This window comes from Ornithodoros turicata, chromosome 6, assembly GCF_037126465.1.
Source record: "Ornithodoros turicata isolate Travis chromosome 6, ASM3712646v1, whole genome shotgun sequence".
NCBI lineage: Eukaryota > Metazoa > Arthropoda > Arachnida > Ixodida > Argasidae > Ornithodoros > Ornithodoros turicata.
Window position 1 is genome coordinate 36734232 of NC_088206.1, and position 23123 is coordinate 36757354.

At 46.9% G+C, this 23123-nt stretch overlaps 1 protein-coding gene and 1 non-coding gene across 4 annotated transcripts in view; one reads left to right on the forward strand and one right to left on the reverse strand.

Annotated features, from left to right (window-relative positions):
* LOC135396544 (E3 ubiquitin-protein ligase RNF123-like) overlaps positions 1–23123 on the reverse strand; it is a 502532-nt gene that overhangs the window by 437245 nt on the left and 42164 nt on the right. For all 3 annotated transcript variants that reach the window (XM_064627582.1, XM_064627583.1, XM_064627581.1), the window contains exons 4-5: positions 20692–20771; positions 20518–20606 (exon numbers count right to left, since the gene is read on the reverse strand). In XM_064627582.1, coding sequence (XP_064483652.1) covers positions 20518–20606; positions 20692–20771 — 169 coding nt within the window. The remainder of the gene's footprint in view (positions 1–20517; positions 20607–20691; positions 20772–23123) is intronic.
* On the forward strand, positions 6520–6591 carry Trnas-gga (transfer RNA serine (anticodon GGA)). The gene has a single exon. It is a non-coding gene; the product is annotated as a tRNA-Ser (tRNA).

Consider the following 23123-nt stretch of genomic DNA (forward strand, 5'->3'; position numbering starts at 1 on the left):
TGAAACGCGCGGCCCTGTTCTGAACTAATTCCAGAGCATGTATTCGATATTCCTGCTGTGGGTCCCAAGCAGTGGAGGAGTATTCTAGCTTGGGTAATACGAAAGCGCGATATGATAGAAGCTTTAAGGCTGAGACGCATGTACGACGAAATGTGCGACCCGTCGTGCGACGCGTCGCAGCGCAAAGCATCCTGGGACTGATTCTGGAGAACTAGGTCGTCGAAGCAGCGCTCTGCGACAAGTCCCGGCGCCACAAAACTGCTCAGATATCTCCGCTCCCGTCGGTGGGTTGTCATGCGGATGTATGACGTCATGAACCAAGCAGCCAATGATGCTGCCTCTCTGGTAGATGCCATGGATCCGAGAAAAAATGGCGGACAGTGTGTGTTCTGAATGCGAACAGTGGCTGATTTCGTCGTGTTGCGCCTTGACAGACACGTGAAATAAGGAATGAACTGTTCTCGTTAAAAACTGTGAACACATTTCGTTATGTTAAATAAAGCGTACGCGAGTGTATCTCAGGCCGCGCTGTTCTAGCAACACGACGGTTCAGAGCGACATGTCGTAAGGATGTCGCCGCCCATGTGTCTGCTGACGCAGGACGCGACAACTCGTGACACGAAACTGTGCGACTCGTCGCACGACGGGTCGTGCATTTTGTCGTACATGTGTTTCGCCCTTTAAGGCCCAGGCTCATGTACGACAAAATGTGCGACGTGTCGCAACGCAAAGCATCCTGGGACGGATTGTGGCGAAATCGGTCGTCGCAGCACGACAAAACTGCTTGCATATTTCCGCTCCTTCGGCAGGTTGTCGTGCGGATGTCGTGACGTCACGAACCAAGCAGACAATGATGCTGCGCTTCTGGTAGATGTAGGTGAGTCCAAAAAAAAAATGGCAGACAGTGTGCGTTCTGAATGCAAACAATGGCTGATTCCGTCGTGTTGCGCCTTGAAAGACAAATGAAATAAGGAATGAATTGTTCCCGTTTACTGTGTTGATGTGAGCAAATTTCGATACGTTCAATCGCGTGTAAGCGAATGTATCTCTGACCGCGCTGTAGTGTCCGCGTTCATGACTGATATTAACGCCGAAGATCCGACGCGAATAGACCTCTACCCGAGAAACGTTCCCATGACGTTGGTAGACAGACTGAAACCGAAAGAAATCCGAAGGGGAGGGCTGGGTTCCACGAATGAGCCCTTGTTCGCTGCCTCCTATTGGAAGAAAAGCAGGACCGAAGGTCGCGTCCCTTTCAGGGACCATCGTATTCCCCTCAAGATCGTGGCTTTCGGACACGACCTTGTTCGCCCTAGCTTCGAGCGTAGTTCTAACTCTCTAGTTCTAACTCTACCAAATTGGTGGCACTGTCGAACACTATGACGTCATTGGTTTACAAACAGGGAGAGGTCTGTCTATTAGTGGAGTTGTTTCTATGCAGTTTTATGTAATGCATGGAAAGAGCAGACGACGCCCGTTAAGGTTATTCCGGAATTCCCTCTCTGGAAACACCACACGGACAAGTCCAATCAGGAAGCGGCTGGAGGGCCCTGGCCGTTGCCCTGTGCAACCACCGGCAGGCGTGAGGGACGGCATGTGCTGGACGCTTAGAGCCTGTGATCGGCTTGTGGAATTGTGTTTCCGGTTAGCGTCTAACGTGTTCGTACAGCCAGGACCGTAACACCGTATTTCACGCAACGTGGTCGCATCAGAACTCACACTGGTAAGCGAAAGTCGGCGTATTTACCAAGGACTTTTCAAAGGTTAGTATATTGCGGTGCGAACGGGAAGCAGACGACGTTGGAGCCTCCGCTGCGCTTTCATTCGTGTGCCTGGCTGACGTCATAATGGTGTCACGACCGCTGGTGCTTGCTTAGCTGCAGAGGGAGTGCGAATCTTTAAAACTCCTTTATTTAATATGTACGCTGTTTTCGAAAGAAAAACTTGGCCATGTTGACTGTGAAGCAGTGACGAACATTACCGTATAGGTTTCACACACGTTTCCGGATGCGATTATCCCTTTAATGTTAGATGGAGCGAGTGCAAGATGGCGACGAAAATAGCCAAGGGTCCTGTTGGCTTCAGAGACAATTTTATCAATGTGCTAAGACCAACGCATGGTCGATTCCAAATTACTGACATGTCATTACAGCAATGGTCCTCCTATACAGGGGGTACACAGGTAAAAAAAATCAGAGGGGTGTCGCTCAACATTAGGAGGAGGTAGGTGGTATGGATAAATGACTGGTACGTAGCATGCATTTCGAGGCTCGGACCCCCTCAGAAATATTAATATGTAGCACCTCTGACCGGCAATCAGGAGGTGTGGGTTCGAATCCCACTGCTGGTGCCTTTTCTTCAAATGCTCCTATTCGACTGAAAGTACGCAACTGGGCGTTTTGAGGCTGTGTTGTGTGCCTCATCTACTACTACTGTACTGTTATGCCGGTAATAGTTACCCCACCCTGCCCCAAGTTTTTGCCCTGCTCTCTGTGCGTGATCCCGGATAAAACCACTGCTCAGGGTCAATTGAGGAACACATATGAACAGAAATCGAGAGGGAGATCTGGACATCTGGACCCTCACACCAGATCCACGACTGCATGGGCAGCATTTCCTGAATCATATAGCATCAGTTTTGTTCAATGATGTACTTTCCCTGACCATGCGGTTTAGCCTGGGGAGCATTCCATCTACAGGGTTGTCCACCAACCATGATAGAAATTCATAGTAAAAAAAGTAGGTCCCGGAGAGACATGCTGTCAAGGAATTTTTTTCTGCCAATAACTTTTGCCACATATTGGTAACATTGTTATTTCATTTCAACTGACGGAAAGTTAATTTCTTGAACTGAACTCCGAAATTTCCCACGGCAACCTAACGTTTTCTTTGCGGAAATGGGTTCCCCGTGGTCATTTTACTCAGTATAGCACATAATCCCACTCGTAATGCAATGGCAATTGCCGAAATAAAGTCGCCGAAAATCCGTGGAAATGAGCCCTTGGCTCCGCCTCTTTTTTGACGGCTCGTAGTTTCAGCGCAAAGCTGCGAAGAAAGGATGTTACATTCAAACGCCACACGAGGGGGGAAAGGGTTACAAGCCTAACCCACGGAACAAACATGCGCGGTGAGTGCGGGAATCAGAGCTATCTTATCAAAAATGAGGTCTCCCGACGGCTTGTAACCCTTTCCCCCCTCGTGTGGCGTGACAATGTAACCTCCTTTCTTCGCAGCTTTGCGCTGAAACTACGAGCCGTCAAACAAGAGGCGGAGCCAAGGGCTCATTTCCACAAATTTTCGGCGAATTTATTTCGGCAATTGCCATTGCATTACGAGTGGGATTATGTGCTATACTGAGTAAAATGACCAAGGGGAACCCATTTCCGCAAAGAAAACGTTAGGTTGCCTTGGGAAATTTCGGAGTTCAGTTCAAGAAACTAACTTTCCGTCAATTGAAATGAAATAAAAATGTTACCAATATATGGTAAAAGTTATTGTCAGAAAAAAATCCCTTGACCGCATGTCTCTCCGGGGCTTACGTTTTTTACTATGAATTCCTATCATGGTTGGTGGACAACCCTGTATCCATCTTAACTCGGTACCTTATATCGTAACTTTTAGCGACGTGTAACCTCCATATAGACGTAGATTTCAAAATATCGTAGAGGTTACACGTCCGATACCTCTATAATAAGAATTGGACAACAGAGATCATGAGCGACGCTACAGCGGTCGGTCCGATACCTGTATGTAGAGGTTAAAAATGACTTGTAACCTGACGACTTACGTCATGGACGCGTTGTACCGCACGCCAGAATACTGAAGAAACAGAATTATCCTTGAATGTGTCGTACTTAGCGAGATACAAACGATCGAACACACTACCGAGGAAATCGCAGACGTCACAGAGCTTCCAATTGGGAGCACGTGACCTCTCGTGCGCTGCCTCACTGGCGGTGGCGAGGGCTGTGATGTCAAAGAAGTTTCGGGATTCGCGGTGCCTATTTTCTCCGCTTCTATAACCCTCTTCGTTGTGAACAGTCTTTTACGTTTATCTGGTATAACCTGAGGAGACCTGTCGCTAGCCATTTAATCCAATGTCATCCTTGTGTTTTACTTGTTCGCGTGCCTCTGATTAACCATAGTCGCGTCGCAGACGTGTCATTCTCAGATATCGCAAAGGAGTAGGAACGTTTTCGGTGTACTCAGAGGGAGTTGCAACAACGTCAGAGCCATAAAAGAGTACCTCGCTGAAACTGAGTGACGTTCACCCCAGCTGAAGTGTTTGTATTGTGACGTCCTCGTGCTCGCTGGAGTGCCATGTTTGCAAATTAAATTTCCAGTTGCCATTACTTATTCCTTTCATTTGTTGTGCATGTGAATCTCTGCATGTAGTGAGCAGTAGTTTTTCACCACTGGATGCCTCTAGATGTATTACGTATGATATAGGTATATGTTGCAAAAGACAGTTTGCGTGCTGCACTGGCCCACTATTTATTGTTATTCTCAAAACCTCTGTTGCACAGAGCTACCGCGTCCTCAGTCACGAATTGGAGGCAATCATTATTCGAATCCACCCTCTTTCTTAAAGGAGCATGGAAATGATCGGAATAAAATATGACGGGAGAAGTAGAAATCATGGTTCTGAGCCCTGTGATACATATTCCCACAAAAAGTTTGAGCGTAGCACGCAATCCTGGAGCGCGAGGGAGCTTTGAATCTCGCAGCAGAAATGCCCCCTCACTCGGTGGCCAGTCGCTGACGTCATATGGCCGCGCCGTCTTTTTCTTTCTTCTTTTGCGATTTCTCCGGCGTCGCAGCCCCGGCAAGCCGACCGTGCAGGAAGCGTTGTTGTTCATCGGACGTCGTGGAAAGGACAGGTGATGAACTGAACACTCTTCAGGCGACACGTCTGCTCTTCTTGACGAAACGTTTGATGGAGCCTAAGCTCCGCCTGCTTCTATTTCGCCACACGAATATACCGGAGGCTGGTAAGTGATGCTGCTAAGTGTGAACGAACATTCGGATTGAAATATAGTGCTTCTTCTTGGTTACAAATGCATAGTCATGAAGACGTGGCGCAGTGGCCAGTGTTTTCACTTGAAGAGGTCGTCGACCATCATGACTTCTCCGTGTTGTGGTCAACACTATGGGTCTCTGAACCGTATGGACATTGGCATCTCTGAGGCGAAAGAGCGGACCGATGAATGCATAGCTGTGTAACATTGCGCTTACCATATCTTAGGGTCGATTCACACGATGCAACTTTAGTTGCGCGCAACCAGGTTGCGCCACCAAGTTGCACCGTGTGAACGCGAAGCTCTGGTTGCGCAACTCGAGTTGCAGGAGTTGCAGAGCCGGTCGCTTCACGAGCGATTTCTCCTGCAACTCTAGCTGCAACCTGTCAATCACACGGCTCCGCCTTGCAAGCGCGACCAATCAGGAAGACTTCCATGTGTCAGTTATTGCAGCGGCAGTACGCGAGACGATGAAATTATCACTAACCAGTGGAAATTATGCAAAACTATCAAACTCGCAACGGATTGAACTCGTAACGAGCAGAAGTCGCAGTGCGATTGGACGAAAATGATGACAATGATGTTTTTCGCGCCATCTGGCGAGCTCGGTGACAACTACGGCATTCCGAGTTGCTCGCCGTATGAAAGGGACCGTTTTGGTGCAACTTCGGTTGCGTGCAACTATAGCGGAAACCGAGTTGCAGCAAAAAGTTGCATCGTGTGAATCGACCCTTACTGATACCAGGAGCGCAACGTCTCCACAAGCACAACAATATGGATACCAAAATAAAGTCAGTAGAATTCATATCTGCTAGCGATCTGTGGGAAACCCCAGAACACATGGCCAAATAAGCATTTTCTTTTTTGAATGGTCATACGCAGCATACAACAATGGCACATGGAATAAATCTCCAACTGACAGGAATGTATTTACTCGTATCATATATATGCTGCACACACAGGCACAATACTGTTCCCTACACCTCAGCACAATCGGAGCAGAAACCACAACCGCGTACGATCCACCTCAACCCGGGCCGTCATGGCAACATAGAGGCCTATAGCCACATCTTTTACACTGCCCGCAGTCTTGTTTTATGCAAAATGTACGAGACAAATGGTGTAAGAACGCAAGTGAATGTCAAACGCAAATAAATCGCAACAGCGTCTCAGTCTGTAAGTCGCCACGATACCGGAGCTAGCAGACGATTCTGGCGGGGAGCGGACGCTTCCGGCAGCCAATGAAGTGGTCGGCCGCCTGACGTCACCACACGCCAGACTCGGCTTGAGGCTTACTTGTCTGTGTCGTCCCTAATTGTTGGTCTGCCTCGGCCAAATCTCGTCGTTTACGTCGTTTACAATCGCCCTGCGTCGTGTCTGAATGAGAGAGTGAGTGAGAAAGATGTAAGAGAGAATGGGAATAGCGTGGTTGCATGGTTGTCCGTCCCGTCCCCCCCCCCCCCCATACTTGAGGCACTCAATGGCTCAAGGGAAACGACGTGCTGGTGTGGTGTAGCGGTTAGCATATCTGACCGGAAATCAGAAGACCCAGGTTCGATTCCTGGCGTCAGCACCTCTTTTCCCTGAGTTGTTCGCATTGGTGCAGACTGTCGCCGCGGAGCGCATTCTTGCAAACTAAGTTTCTCAGGAAATTCGCGCTTTTCGAAGAAAATATTTTGCGTGACAGTTTATGAAGGTAGTACGTTATCAAGCGGCGAAAAAATATATGTTCCAAATGATTCCCATGCTCCTTTAAAGTGCTTGCGATACTTCGTCTCAGGTTATTCCGTACAAATATAAAATGCAATTATTGTAACGTACCGTAGATGAAGGGCACGTCACGCGCAGCCATTCTCATGCATTAAATCATTACCATCCTGGCGCTGTACCTCTCGCATCATTTGGTGGAGGTGCTGGCTCGATACTCCGACGTAAGCGACCATAACATATTTCGGATGTAGTTCCGCATCGGGACCACTGGCTTTTTTTAAAGAAAAAAGAATACAAACAAAAATCAAACGCTTTTACTTAAAAGATGAACTAATTAGCAACGAAATTAAACAGGAATGACCCTCGTACATTGCGTGAAACGTATAAAAATTAAATTTCATCGCCCGTTTCTTGAAGGCGATCCGCCATCTTTACTGAGGACCTTCTGATCTAACCAGAGGCACAGTCTCGACGCCCGCACCGCCTAGTGCGTTGCCTGGGGGTGGCCGCGCCCCCTCAGGCACCCGCAAGGCTCCCCCCCCCCCCCCCCATCTGTAGAACCCAACCTGGACTATAGGCTTAGCATTCCCGTGTTTCTCCTGCGCTAGAAGTGCATCAGATGGGGTTGTTGAAATGCATATTAAAAAAAAACTTCTAGTCCACAGAATTTTATAATTCTTACATTTTTAGATTCAGTATATGACCTTCTTCCACTTCTATGGAATGTTTAATTCCTAACGCTTTCACTGATTTTTAAAAACGAGTGGTCCCGATACGGAACTACACCCCATATTTCCCCACCACTGGTGTTCACCTGCCCGTACTGGTGAGTCACTAGCCCCAGAGTTGTTGCCATGGCCATCGACGACCCGATGACGGCAGTATCCAGACGTCGATGAACATACATGCCACTATAGTTCAAGACCCAACTCATCCCCAGCACAGTAGTTTACTGACGCCCGTGACAGCAGCGTGTAATGGCTGCCAGGTTGGTGCACGTGATCTTCATTACTATACAGGCACTGCAATTTTGTTGGAAGCACAGCGTCATCATCAGCGCCACCTCAACCTCATTTTTAGCTTTCAACATTCGTTCGTCCATCTTCATTCGCCCGCTGTGGTGTGGCCGAGGGTCACTACCGAGGGTCAGGATGGTAATGATGGTGTGGCCGAGGGTCACCACTTCCAACCAGCTCCCGTGGCTCAGTGGTTAGCGTGCTAGCCATGTCACGTTGAGACTGGGAGGTACCCGAGTTCGAATCCCGATGCCGGCTGTGCTGTCTGGGGTTTTTCCTGGGTTTTCCTCAGACGCTTTCAGACATATGTCGGCACAGTTCCCCTAGAAGTCGGCCCAGGACGCACATTTCCCCAGGGCGTCAGTCGCGGAGATTTCCGGCGCACGTCAAAAGAACCCCAGATAGTCCAAATTATCCGTAGTCCCACCCTGCGGCACGTGCAACATGTCGTTACACTGCGCAGACAAACCTTACGTGGAACATCACAGTACCATTATTCAGCACGCTAACCACTGAGCCACGCGAGCTGGTAAGGGGGTAACAGCCAACCATGAGTTGGTAGTGAGCTACGGCAGGCGTCTCCACCAGTAAGGAAGCGCGCCAAAGGTCACGTGCTTATGGCTAACAATGGGAATGGCCGGAGCTATCCCCTTAGAACTTCGCGAGCACGTGTGTTCAATGGGTCATATCCCGCAGAGTACAACACGTAGAAAAATAATTGTCGTTTTCTTCAATACTCTGGAGTGCGGTACAATGTGTGCATGATGTGATGAAGCACATGTATGAAAGTGTCACAACCCCTTTAAAAAGCGTGCACCTGGCAAACAGATGAGCGTTTATTCCAAAACAGACAAACGCCCGCTCTCATCGTTTCAGGATATTTAAAAAGATGGATTTATCAAATTCTGCTATCTCGCATTTCCTCGAAAACATTTCATTTTAGGTAATTAGTCGCCCATTAGTTACATGCTCTTTCTCACAGGATGACCGCATAACCCACTTGTGAAAACCGCATCTAGGTACCACTGACAGCCTAAAAAAAATATCTAATGGCTAAAAGCTAATGGCTAAATTATCTAATGGAAAAAAGCGCGCAATCCTGGAGCGCTAAAACCAGTGTCCCAAGAATCCCAAGCACGGAGGGGCGTTGGCAAAAATTTGGGGGGAGGGTCATAATTGTAGTTACGTCATTCCAGCTTAACATATCATTACCGACATGTGTCTAAAACTGAAATCGCAAGGGCACCCCCTTTGTAGGGGTACACAGGCAGACCTGCCAAGTTGGGGGAAAAGGAATTAGGGAGACTCCGCTGAAGGGGGGGGGGGGGCGTTTTTGCGATTTCGAGACAGTCTTCGCTTCTCGGTGCCACTCGACGTCGACACACTTTAAGAGAGCAGACTCGTTGCGTTTGTGGGTACATTTGTAGGCATTTATTTGTACATTATAAGTTAAAGTATAGCAGCACTTTATATTGCACGTGTAGGAACTATGTCACACAGAACGTCACATCACACCAGCTACACCAGTTCACCAGGCTGTAGAACCTTTGTGGCAGCAGACCTTGCTCTCTTCAAAAACTCCTCTGAATATGTCTTGCTGTGACATGGTACACGGTTCTGGCACTTTGCCAACAGAACATGCCCAAGGGTCTTATTCGACATGGATGCCCGGAACTGTGTCCTTGTTTGTTTCACAATGCTGAATTGTCGTTCACACTCAGCATTGCTATGCGGTATGGACAAGATACTGAGCATAACTTTTGCAATACGGCCAAGCACCACGTTCGCATTGTCCGATCCAAACGCTATACAGTTCGCGATTGGAATGTCAAGTGATGCGAACGCATCGGTGACCAATTTGGCGATGTTTCGCCCACTTGCTTGTCCCTCCAAGGTGCTTAAGCTAAGCATATGGCTTTCGATCAGGCTCGTCTCCTGCACATAATATGTCACAACAATCGGGTACAGCTGTGCATGGCTATCATTGCTCCCATCAAGAGCTACTGAGAAAACACTTTGTTTCAGTGCGCGTAGCATACGCTCCTGTGCGTAGCTTGCCATTTCACCAATAATTGCCGTAGTCTTAGTTCTAACAGAACCGTACCGCTTCGCGATGTCCGAAGTCGGGAACATCTTGCAAAGCAGAGGACCCACGTGGTCGGCTACAGTCAGAGGGATGCTATGCTCCAGTAGAAACCCGGCAAACAGGCACTCGCGCGGATTACATCGTTGCCACTGTCGTGTTTTTGAAAAAAACGTGAAAGTTCATGCTGATTCTCTTGGCACTCAAGGTGGCTTGCGTGCTTCACGGATGCAATGTGGGCAGCAACGTCAGTCTTCCCGCCGTGCGAAACGCTTACGTCACAACAACAAACTGTGCAGAAGGCATGGTGCTTTCCTTTCCGTGACTCCACAATACAACCAAATTCATTCGTATATTGCTTCAAAAATCAGTGCAGATACTTCTTCCGGTTACGCAGAGCCATGGATGCAGCACCGACGGCATCAAAAAGCAGAGAGAAACGAAAGTTATTCTTCCGCGAGTGTTCTCACGAGTTTACTCCTTGATGCGTCCTTCGTGCGCGCAAAAATGTAGCTCCCCCTTTTTATTGGCTAAAGTATGGATGGCAAACAAGTGACCTCTACCCCCTTTATCATTGGCAGTCTCGAAAATCGGATTGGATCGACTGGAGCATGGCTCGGGGTTGCGGTTTCTGCCTATGTGGCCAGACCAGAAGGGGGCGCCTCGCTAGATACGGAAGAAACTACGTTTTCCGGGAGATTTCGGACGCAGTCGTACAACCGTACAAAAAGATCAAAATCCGGGAGTCTCCCGGGTAATCCGGGAGACTTGGCAGGTCTGCACAGGTGAAAAAGTTAGGGGGGTGTCATAGAACATTTGGGGGGTGTTAGGGGGTGTAGGGGAGTCTGTATAAATCACTGGCTAAAGCAGATTCAAATTCAAATTAGGAGCAGGTTCCCTGAGTTACACTTCAATTCAGAAAATCCCCCTTCCCTGGGCTGCCAGTCGGCGCGTCAAGTGAGTCACCCAATTTTGACCTCTACCGAAGAAACGTCACCGTGACGTGTTCGTGACGTTGGTAGACATGGCAGAACAGCGCGGACGGAAAACACCTACGTTTCACAGAGCCGTATTCCTTCACGGAGGTCAAGGGTCGCTTCTTCGTATTAATGGCACACACAAATGAGGTTACGTTTTTAGTCGTTCTCGTGTCTTCATTCGCGTTCTCAGTCCACCGCGAAAAGAAGAGAAGGCTTCACTAGATACCTGCACGGGCCCCCGACCCGGCCCGTGGGCCGGGCTTGCTACTGGCTGTGTGCTCCGAGCCGACCAAAGACGGACACTGCATTAGGCGTATGATTCGACCCTCTAGGGCATTCTCAAAGCCACTTCACATTCGTCCTGACTCCTCACATATTTCACAATCACGTTCGCAAAGTTTCTCGACAACACCCTCTACCTCCACAAGAGCTTGGTAGTACAGCTCGAAGCAGAGTTAACTGGAACGCCGCGTCGACTAGCGGAGCAAGGGGGGAGCCACCCTGGCGGCGTCTAGTAGAAATAAAGGGCGTGGAGGTTTTGACATTTCCATTCTAGTCGGAGGGGTGTTCGCTCTGGCGTGCCGAAGAGTGCGCAATCAGGCTGGCGTTATCAACGCTGCGTGCGTTTGTTTTGGGCGACCGTGTCTGAGGGATTGCGAAGAATCGATGATATCCCGATGGCGCGCGGCAGGTTAGCACGTGCGAACCGGTCGTTTCTCACCTCTCCTAAACTTCCAAAATTAAATTAAGGTGAAGCGATCCAGATGAGAAAATTTTTCAGAAAAACGATTGATGTGGGGCAAAAAAAAATCAAAATGCGATTTACGAAAGGTGGGAGAGGCAAAATTGGGGAACGTGCAGTCGAGGGCGAACCTCTACTGACGAAAACTGAAGTGAGGACAAGGGTCATGGTGAATTTGTCTAGCTCTGATCATCATTCACTACACTAGTAATAGAAAACCTTCAAAGTGACTCCCTGCACTGTGTGCCAGCATGCACACAAAAAAATTTTGTGTGCACTAATTGGCTGTTCTTCCAAGAAGCTCCCGAGAAACGCGATATGCTACACCATGAAAGCATTGTTTTGTTATTATTTAAAAACTCATTACGATGGTCTCGCGATTACCATCGTTAATTATTTCAAGCCTCTTCGCATCCTCTATTCTGAGCACAGTAAATTTTCCGAAAGAGAGAAGTTATTCATTTCATTCGATCACACAGCGAGCGTTTCCGATGACGCGTGCCCATGCGCCATCCTGTTTCCAGGCGTGTGCCATGACATCGATTCTCCGCATTATCTCAGACACAATCGCCCAAAACACAAACAGGCGCAGCTTTGATAACGCCAGCTTGATTGGGCACCGTTCGGCACACCACAGCGAACACCACCAACACCACTCCGACTGGAATGGAAATGTCGAAACGCCCTCTCCCTTTATTTCTGCTGAAGGCCGCCAGGGTGGCTCCCCTCTTGCTCCGCCGGTCGAAGCGACGTTCCAGTTAACTCTGCTTCGAGCTGTACAACGATAACGCGCTTGCCCGCGTGCGTTTATGGCCGTGTCGGCTTGTTTCATAAGCTCTAGAAATGCGTAAGTCACGACTGGAAATACTACGCCTGGCATTACTCGCTAAGTCACCGGACAGGGCCGGGCTTACTCACTGGGCCTGGCCATTTTTTGATGCACCTGGGCCGCGTCGGGCCCGCGGAAAAGTCGGCCCGTGCTGGGCTCCGGTCTCGAAAGTCAATGTCGTAATCCTGTGCGGAATGTGGTTTGCTACTACGACTTAGTTCGCGCTTGCTTCGGATAGAGGCACCATGTGCACTCCGAGAGAAACTCGTGCCCTTCGGGCTCCTGAAGAGAAAGAGCCCAGAAGAAAGGGCTCGAAAATATAGGGCTGCCGGTAGACTGGAGCAGAGCAAGACCATACGACAAATAATATGTATGGCATATCATAAAATCTTAGTTCCAGTATTCCAGACTGGCGGCGCTGTTGTACCGTTGTTCGGCGTCATTTGCTTGTAAACAGGAAGAGGTCTATAGTAAGGCGTGAACCTTCGTTTTTCTTTTTGTAGGTGCATTTCGCGCCACCCGTCACGACTGGTCGCTTTTGCTAGCAGGCTCCTAAGGTAGTATGTTCATATCACGCAGAAAAAGAATACATTTTTGCAAGTGCATTCCATGCTCTTTTAGTGCCTTTGTGTTTCTCCACTAACGCCATGATGGCGTTTTATCTGACATGAGGCATGACTCTATGTAGCTATTTCGTGCTATAGCGCAGTGGATTCAATATTCAGGTTTGCAAACATGTGCTCAAACCTTCTGAATGGCAAAGAAATTTGGCATTCAGACCGCAGTGTTGCTAACAGTACCGTGATAACTGTCTGAGCATAAGCTGGTAGTACGGAGATGAAAACCACATATAGTGAAAACGCGGTCACTATACACCACATGACTGGCAAATGACAACGACGAACATGCTTGTGGTAATGGGAAATACAAACATTTTTTCGCAAAAATAATAAAATACTGACAAAACAAGATGAGTGACATGGCACAGTAAAAGTTCCAGCTGAGAAAACTAATCACACCTCGGTCAATTAAGAGCTAATTTCCCTGAATCTCACCTGGTTAAATGAGACCCGCAAAGCCAGCGAAACCACAACACCAACAAAAGCCTACCAAACATTATCATGCACAGATGTGTATATCCCTGTATTGCCCTGCCTAATCACAGAGGCCGTGTTCTCTCATTCTCTCCGCAGCTTTACATAAATTACGCCATGTAAGCAGGTCAGCTGTATGTGTAGCTCCCCTACTTTCTGCAGATCTACTTCATTGGTCCAAAATATGGGGGTAACAGCTAAAGGTTCCTCTGTGGACCCACGTGGTCTACGAATACCCCCTTATTGCTCTCTTGCCAGTGGACACATGGTTTCTCCAAACTCTGTCCTCTCCTTAGGCAAGGCTCTGCGAGTCTGTCCAGTTTTGTTTACGCGGGGAGCTGCCACCCTTGTGCTGAGGCAAACTGTATTGGCCACTGAGAGACATATACAGAGCCTGACACTTGTGCAAAAGTTGTCCATGGAGTGATGCATGCGGTGAATTTTTGCTGCGGCTATATCAGCATGTTGCAGTGCAGTAAGCTTGAAAACCTGTAGCTTCTGCAGATGGAACATAATTGGAGAGGGTGTTAGAGATGAGGCTAAGATGATGAAGACACACCCAGGAGATAAGCAACAGAAAAGTGCACCTGAGTGAAGAATCACAAATCTCACAAGGTAGACAGTTCCATGATTTTTTACGAAAGTAACTGGCGGAAAAGCAACGGTGTGGGCGAGTGGGTATATACTGACACGAAAAAGCAGCGCAGAAACGGGACGTGCGCTTCGTTTGTCTACTTCACGTCCCGTTTCTGCATTCTTGTTTTTTTTTTTTTTTTCGTGTGCACTGGAGGAAAACAAATTGTAGCTCAGGAGGGGTAAGCTAAACAAAATTATGTTGTCAGCTCGTAGGTGATACACATTTCTATTAAATTGACCAAAAATCAAACTGAAGACATAACCTATTTAATAAATGGATTAGTATAAAAATAGTACTACACACTTTAGTTAGGTATTAACACACAAGTTTTATGCACAAAAAGAAAAGTGACTGAAATACAAAATGATAAACATAACCAGATGTGTTCGTGTGTATACCCGCGGCTACCCCTGCATATACCAGTGCTGTTTTGTGGGCAGAAATTTTCACGTCGCTGCGGGTAAAATGAAGGTGTATGTAGCTGCACACCCGCTATGTGTACGCGGGTAGTACAGGTAAGCGAAACAGCAGGCAACGTAGTAGTAGTCGAGGTCAAGGAACACAGAGGGACAAACACAACACAAGCCTCACAACGCCCAGCTGCATAGTTCAGTTCAACTGCCACTATCCAACTGCATTCGTCCAAATGCTTCTCGTTCCTTTCAACTCAGCTCGATCCTGTAACACATGAGCTGTCGTGATCTTACAATATCTCGAACAATGTAGTGCAGAACATCGGTCTTTGTCCCCGTAGTTCTGCGCTTCAAGTTCCTTCTTGCACTAGCTCTCACCATGCCATGTGCGTGACACGACTCTGTGGTCATCGTCGTTGCTACAATGCCCCGGGCACGACGGGTACTGACGAGATGACAGAGATGAATAATGGTCAAGACACAGTGAAGGAAGGTGACATGGACGTCGTGGATGATGAGGCACAGGGCAAGGAATGATGTTGGGCAACGATGGCCAAGGGGGACGCTGCGCTTCCTGCAAAGGGACAATGTTCAGAGGACCAATGCCAAGATGCCATGAAACACTGTTGTGGTGTTGGGGCTGGGGGTCATCTCATCTGCACTGTCAGGTCAATAGCGGCTATCCATATTCTTGGTCTGTCGGCATTAGAGTTCGGGCGTCGATCATAAAAGTAGCCACAGAGAGCCAGGCCCTACTCCAAATGTAGCGAGGCAGCACAGTGTCATGATGGCAATGGTTTAATGATAGAACGAGAATACACGTGACATGTCTCTGTAGTCATCGTCATCGGTACAACTATTCAGCGTTCCATATAAAATCGAGGGGTTCCCAGCTAGTATAGTATAGTTGGGCGAATGGCTCCAAAAAGGCTCCAGTTTGGTGCAACATCACAGTTGCTGCAAAACGATGTAGGGTTGAGGATCCTAAATGCCAAACCTAAAATTATGGAGCATGTTCGTGAACAGTCTCTCTTTCTGAGAGGGTCATCATCACCGATGACAAGTGACTTGTACCAGTCAGAGGCAAATATTGTTGCCATCTCCCATTATGTTGTTCCCTCGTTATGGGTTGTTTACGTTTCTTAAACTGGTTTGGAAATTGAATTTTGCGAGTCATGTTCAGATTGATGCAGCGCTTGAGTCACTCTAATTTATTGTGGTGCTCCAAGGGCCATGCGGCATTACATGGAGAAAGCATAACTGCAATAAAAATGAGAACAGAATAGTAACAACAAAAAAAGAAGAAAGAATTAGGAAATAAAATAACACAGCATTGCATAACTGCAATGACATTAACTGACTCACGTGACTGACTGACATAACTGACTAACATTAACACTGCCTAACTGCAACAAAAATAATAATAACAGAACAGTAACAAAAACAAAACAGGAAATGGATTAACACAGGAAAAAGTAATACGATGTCACAAACAACTAGTTACCTAGCAAGAGGTTGCATAACATGGATTGGTAACACTACAAAGGAAAAAAAAGAGTGGACAGCGGTTTTGAATGAACGATGCAAGCGGACAGCAAGAATGATGTATGATTTACAACTCAGGTGATGGGTGAGGGTAAACAATTCCATAGTCTAATGGCACGCGGAAAGAAGGGAAAGAAAAAACTATGGGAGAAAAACGGGTCGTATTTCTGAGTGTTATCCAACCGTTGGCTAATGTAACGCGCTGGACGGATGTAAGGAAAAGTAAGGGGCGACGAGTGAAAATGTTTATGAAACAGATGGAGTGTTTGGAAATTACGGCGATCTAATGGCTCAAGGTTGAGAGCGGACTTGAGAGCAGTGACGGTAGTGGTGCGGGAATAGTCAGATAAGATTAAAGGAGCAATGCAATTTTGTATTGATTCAATGGCAAAGATTGATGAGGGTGCCAAATGCAGCTTGCAAATTCCAACTTGGGCCGGATGAAAGTGAGGTATGCAAATCGTTTAACTTCAGCGGGGGCAAAACGGAGACCACACGGAGGTTGCGTCGGAAATAACCCAGGCAGCAGTTTGAGTCACTGATGATGTGGTTGTGATGATATGAGTGTGCCATTGAAGAGTGGACATGATATGAAGACCAAGGTAGTTGTAGGAGAGTGTGTGACTAACTAAGGTTACGATAATTGGATAATTAAACATGTTGTTTGTGGTATACGCGGAGGAAGATACGTGTGACAACGACTACATGAGGGCTTGAATGCCAGACGCCCTCCGAGAAATCTACCCAACTGACACTCAAGATGAACGTTTTGAGGGATATCCTAAGAATTGCGTGATGCGAGTGTGATTGGTTCATGCGAGTGAACATGAAAATCCTGCAAAAAAAAAAAAATTGCCTCATAACACGGAATCCCAGACACCCTACCTGACCTCTGTGCAGGGGAGGGGGAGCATTGTGCCCCAGCTTCCTCCAACAGATTGAAAGCTCTCCACCTTGAGAATGCCTTGAGATTTTGCAGTGTCGGCTTTCTTCCCCGGTCTCAGGGTTCTATTAATCAATTACCAAACCACCAGCTCAACTTCTTTTTCGCCATTTCATCTACGCCCGCCAAGCTGCGAATGACTGGTGATGCCTCTCATACACATAATAAAAAATCATTTTCTCACCACCACGCTCTATAACATCTCCCATGCCCTCCAGATATTTTCCATCTGTAGAGTCCGTATTTTCACGCTTTCTGTAGCCCAGACACGCCAATGCAGGCACAACCAAAACTCGCTACACACGTGATCGTGGCACAAACAATAGAACTCTCCCTGTTTGTAAACAAATGACGTCATAGTGTTTGACAGCGCCACCAATTTGGTAGTCTTGAACTACGCTCGAAGCTAGAGGCTAACGGGGTCACGCCCGAATGCCACAGTCTTGAGGGGATTACGATGGTCCCTGAAAGTGACGTGACCTTCGGTCTTACTTTTCTTTCCATAGGAGGCAGTGAAGAGGTGCCCACTCGTGGATAGGGCTGCCACCAGGCCGGTAGTATACCGGCACGGCCGGTTATTTCCTCGCTCTGCCGGTTGCTGGTGGGAAGGTGATACCGGCAGCCTTTTGCCGGTATTTGTGGCTCAAGACCTTTCATAGGGGCTTTTGCGGGGTTTCCCTTCAACGTTTCACTATAGCTTGAATAAATCTGGAGCACAGACCCAACTCCGCAGTCACCAGTCGTTTTCTTAGTTATTCATTACAGTGTTGTGTTTAGAAGGGACAAGAGCAATGGTTGTGCAAAGCTGTTGGTAGTTGTGTCGAGCCAGCTAGAACGCAGGCCGTATACGACCATCATGAGAGAAGGGTTTCATCTCTGCATTCAAGGGGTTCATCATCTGCAGAGAAGGGTTTGTCTGCGTCGAAGCGCTTCTTTTCAAAGTAAGCGGCAGTCCAATCCGGTTGCTCCAATACGATCCAGTGTAGCGTTCATGCCTGTTTATAACAATTTCTAACATCAATGATCCAGCCACACACAGGAACACATGCTTCCTCGTATTATCTTGAGCGAGCACGCTCGCACTTTCTCTCTCTGTGTGTGCTGTCCACCCCTCACCCACTTTCCCTTTCCCGCAAGCCTTCCCCTTTCCCTCTATTCCACCTCCTCTCAATCAGCCGGTATTTTTCACTACGAAAGGTCGCAACCCTACTCGTGGAACCCAGCCCTCCCCTTCCGATTGGTTTCGATTGGTCTACCAACGTCATGATGACGTTTCTCAGGTAGAGGTCTATTCCTGTGCAGGCTGCGCCTGTTGCTAAACAAGGAACACTGTTCCAGCACGACCTCCATGTGGTTTCATCAGACATCAGAATAAACGAAAAGAGTATATGCGGACACGAACATGTTGCAACCGCATCTAGTCTACACTACCCACTTTCATACCCATACCCACTTCATACCCACTGCATAAAGCTCTGAGGAGAATGAGCAGGGGATAGTGCAAACAGCCTCTGTGATGCCTAGAGAGCGGATTTTAAGGCACTAAAAAAATGCGTTTTAGGCGCCTAAAAAGGCAGTAAAAGAGGCCCCAAAAGGCATGAATTTACTCAGAATAGGCATGATCAATATTGCGCTACCAGCGCTACGAGCGGTGCCGTCAGCATTGATTGCTTTACGGTAGCATACCACTCTATCGCATGCACTTCTCTGACAATTGTAGTAAGACTTGTGAAGTCGTTCCTCGACTTCAGAAAGAGAAAAATAGGAAGAAAATTATTATGGAGATTTTGATGTCCACAAAACCGCTCTGATCACATGGCAATCTTTATTTTGTAATTGAACTCCAAGCACAGTCTTCTTATTGAAAGCATGAAAACAGTAGAAAACACGCATCATTTCGATGTGTTCTGGCCTGAAATTCTGGCGCCTGTCACTACAAATTGTCCTATCTACCGAGAATGACCTCACAACGTTGAGCGATTTGATGGTGCGTGCCTGAATGAACACGAGTACCCGCGAGGGATATCGTCGGAACAGAAGGAGCGCCTACACCAGAGCTGTAAAGTAACTAATTACAAGTAATTGAGTCACTGTAAGCAATAACTTTTTGTGTAACTTTTTCCTGTAACCTACTACTTTCTAAAATGTGTAACTGTAATTTAATTACTTTTTTAGTAACTTGTACTCTGAGGAAAGTTACTTCTTCAATCAAATTTCCATGTGAGTGCTATGTCCTAGGGTGGAATGTTACAGGGTGGTTCTAATGACAACTTAAAAAACGTCCTGCTATTAAGAACAAATTTATCAGCATTATCAGCTTGACTACTAAGCGACTGAGTATGTGGGAAAGTTTGTTTTCAACAATTACTACGTTTCATATACTGTGTTCCAAAGTTTTGCATATGGTCACCTTGAACATGAGTAATTAGAAGTAACTAGGAGGTAACTCCGTGATGTAGGGAGGTAATGACATTTCACAAGTAACTGTACCTGAGGTAAGTTACAGTCTCGGTAACTTTTTCCTGCAACTTAGTTACTTTTAACATCATGTAACTGCAACTTAATTTCACTCTGTGAGTAACTTATAGAGCTCTGGTTACCACTAAGCACAGCTGCAACGACAGACACGGTATTGCACCAGGTGCAAGGAATGCAGGCGAAAAAGAATTAACTTTCAGTCACAGGGAGAGACACTTGCATTGTGTGGCGAAGTATGTCCCCAGCTGTAAGAAACTTTTTTGTTTTGTTGCAAAAACTATGAAATAAACACAAAGCAGAAAGTAAAGTACCCATTTAGGCACTTATCGGCACCTCTCTTCAAAAAGGCCCTAATCGCAAAAAAAGGCTGGGGTACTAATGGGTCCCCTTCGACCTGATTTGTGTTTAGAACATTGAAAGGCAGCATCTGTACGTCTCCCGACGAAAAGGCATATGCCGGGAAATCCGCTCTCTAGTGACAAGACATCAATTGGAGGGCGATAAGCAGATCCACTCAGCCACAGTGTCTGTGTGCAAATCTTTATGGTAGATTTCTGTCTTGGTACGTGGTCTCAACAAAAAGATCTGAAAGCAGACTTTTAACCAGGTGATATTCAAAAAATAGCTATGTAAGGAAAGTGGGCTGTTGTAGCTAATCTAGAAAAGTGCCATTGGGGTGAAGGTTCCTGTGCCCTGAAAATATGTTGCTATGAAGTGGTGGCAAAGCTTTGTACTATTTTGTGTGCCCCTTCCCACATAATTATTGTTTCTGATGCATTGTTAACATGGGTGCGCTCTGCGAAACACCTCATTCAAGTGCCCCAGGTCACCCTCCCCCGATTATTAGTCACACACTTACCCGCACTTACATGAAAGACATGTTTGACCTGCAAATGAATATCATAATAACGCAAATGGCAGAGGCTAAAGCCTCACCAACACCTATACTTTGTCAAGTGCCAGCCTTGAGAATACTGCAATATGTCTTACAAATAGCTATTCAAAAGGTTAAGGGCATGTGGTACTTACACTCAGCCTGTCTTTGTCAAGAACAAATGCCCCCACATTAGTGCCTACATCAAAGACAACATGGTCAGGCCCAAGTTTTCCATAGTCACCTGAATGAAATCACGTGCAAATGAATCATACAGTGAGCATTGCCTTCACAAGATTTTGCTGGATATGACTTCATCAAGGACTTACTCTGCACTACTTGCTCCCTTCCTGCCTTCTCGAGCTCTGAGTCAATGAAGTCATCCAAGTTGTCAAGGCTCAATGACAGTCTGAAATTCACAGGAGAGACAATATTACTTATACAATCCTTGCAAAGACTACCCAAAGTCTTGTGAAGAAACACCGGAAGAGACGTTCAAGTGTTGCTCTGATAACTGCAACTGTAGCCCACAGGACATTACAAGGTCGTGAGAGAATCCCATTGAAGCAGAAACAAAGAAGTTAAAAAATAATTCAAAAACTACCGTCTAAGAAACAGACACTAGCTTTCATTGACCAGCTTAGAACTTTTTTTGAATTTTATGATAGTGTATACAGGGTGTCTCACGTAACGTGTCAAAAAATTATATATAAAAATCTACACGTCGGGAAAATTATGGGGTCAACGGTATTCGCCTTCAGAGAGTTTTTGCCATCGTGTGAGAACACTTTTATGCATTTTTTGCCATGGGAAATTTAATTTTCCGAATTCCGGAAATTGCCTAGTTAGCCTAATATTTTTTCGACAGATTCGGGAAGCATGGGTCGGGTTTAGCCCACCACGAAAAAATTCATTTCGTGGGACAAAAGTAAGGAGCGGAAAAAAACTGGGAAAATATCCCATTTCGGGCCGCGCAACTTGCCATTCGCCTTTCGCATCCCGTCAGAGCGCTCCCGGAAGCGACCCATAAAAAACAGTTGCCCCGCCCCTTTAATTCCCCTCTTAACGCCCTTATGTTTTCAGCGACAGGTTCACTTGGTGATTGCGTTTATCTTCTTTTGTTGTTCTACTCTTCATTTTTTTTTTGTCGTTTGCTTTAGTGATACGGCTCGCCAACCTGCATGGTATGAAGGGCCGATAGCTTTTCCACGACTGTCAGCACCCGTAAGACTGAACAGTCTGGCAGAGGTCAGGACATGAATTATGATAACGTTATTTCGCAATTAACTTGGGCTTGCTAAAGGGGCTAGCCTTGTAGAAGTATAAATAAAGTGACATGTAAGTGGGTGCAATGTTTCCAAAAGCACTCACAGTTGCCAACGTTCCACAAAACCATTTTTTATTTATGAGAATAGTGAGGCGGGGCCGTCATGAAACTTCATGACGAAATGATACGCTACGATGTCACAGAAATTATGCAATGATTAGTGAAGATGTGCGATGTTACAAAACGTGCTCAAAGAGGTCTCCTTCCACACCAATGCACATCTGACATCATCTTGTAACGGCTCTGGCCGCGCTCAGAACCTCTGCTCGCGCGAGACTCTCGCAGACAGATTTTATTTTTCGCTGTAGGTCGGCAGGCGACTGAGGTTCGGTATGATAAACAATATCCTTTAGGCGTCCCCAAAAATAAAAATCTAAGGGAGTTAGGTCAGGAGACCGCGCGGGCCACTGCACAGGTCCTAGGCGTCCTATCCATTTTCCAGGGAAGTGGCTGTCCAGAAACTGTCGCGCCTTGTGGAAAGCATGAGCCGGTCCGCCGTCCTGCTGAAAATACAATGGCCTCCTTGTTTCCAGAGGCAATCATTCAATTAAAGGAAGAACTACACCTTCAAGAACATTGCTGACATAGCGCATTCCGTTCCAAGTTTTCATTGTAAAATAGCGGCCCAATTATCGCCCTGCCCACACAGTAAATGACCACTCGTATTGGTTTCTTGTTGATCTCACCCACTGCGGATTACTGGTGCTCCACATGTGCGCATTATGCGTATTCACCTCGGCATTTCTCATGAAGTGGGCCTCGTCAGACCACAATACCTTGTCAGCGAAGTTGGGGTAGTTACTCTCCATGTTGAGGAAATAGTTGCAAAACTCAAGTCGTTTTGGGAAATCTGGAGGCGAAAGACACTGGTGCAGGATGACATGGTACGCCCGGTACTTCTGTGCACAAAGTATTCTCCACCCTCTCGACGTTCCTGCTTTCCATGCGAGCTGCCGAACGCTAATCTGGGGGCCGCTGGCGACATTTGCTAGTGCACGCGAGGCAGAGCCACTGCCGGGAGACGTTACTGGATGGGCCAGCTTTCTCTTGCCAGAGGAAAATTGTCCACTTGAGGCCAAGCGCTGGTACACGCACCTTATGGTCCTGGATGAGGGGATGTTGTCAAAAAAAAACATTTCCACGTACTTTTGCGGTGCCTCTTCAAAATTCATCCCAGAAGCTCCCAAAGCCAATGTCATATCGGTTTTTTCTTTGTTGGTGAAAACAGAGCTTGCCATGTTGCAAGGGTTTCGAAATGACATGGGACGAGAGCACTGAGGTCGGCGAGTCGTATCACTAAAGAAAATGATAAAAAAAAAAGCGAAGAGTAGAACAACAAAAGAAGATAAACGCAATCACCAAATGAACCTGTCGCTGAAAACATAAGGGCATTGAGAGGGGAATAGGCCACTTGAAAAAGTTCCAGAGAGCAGC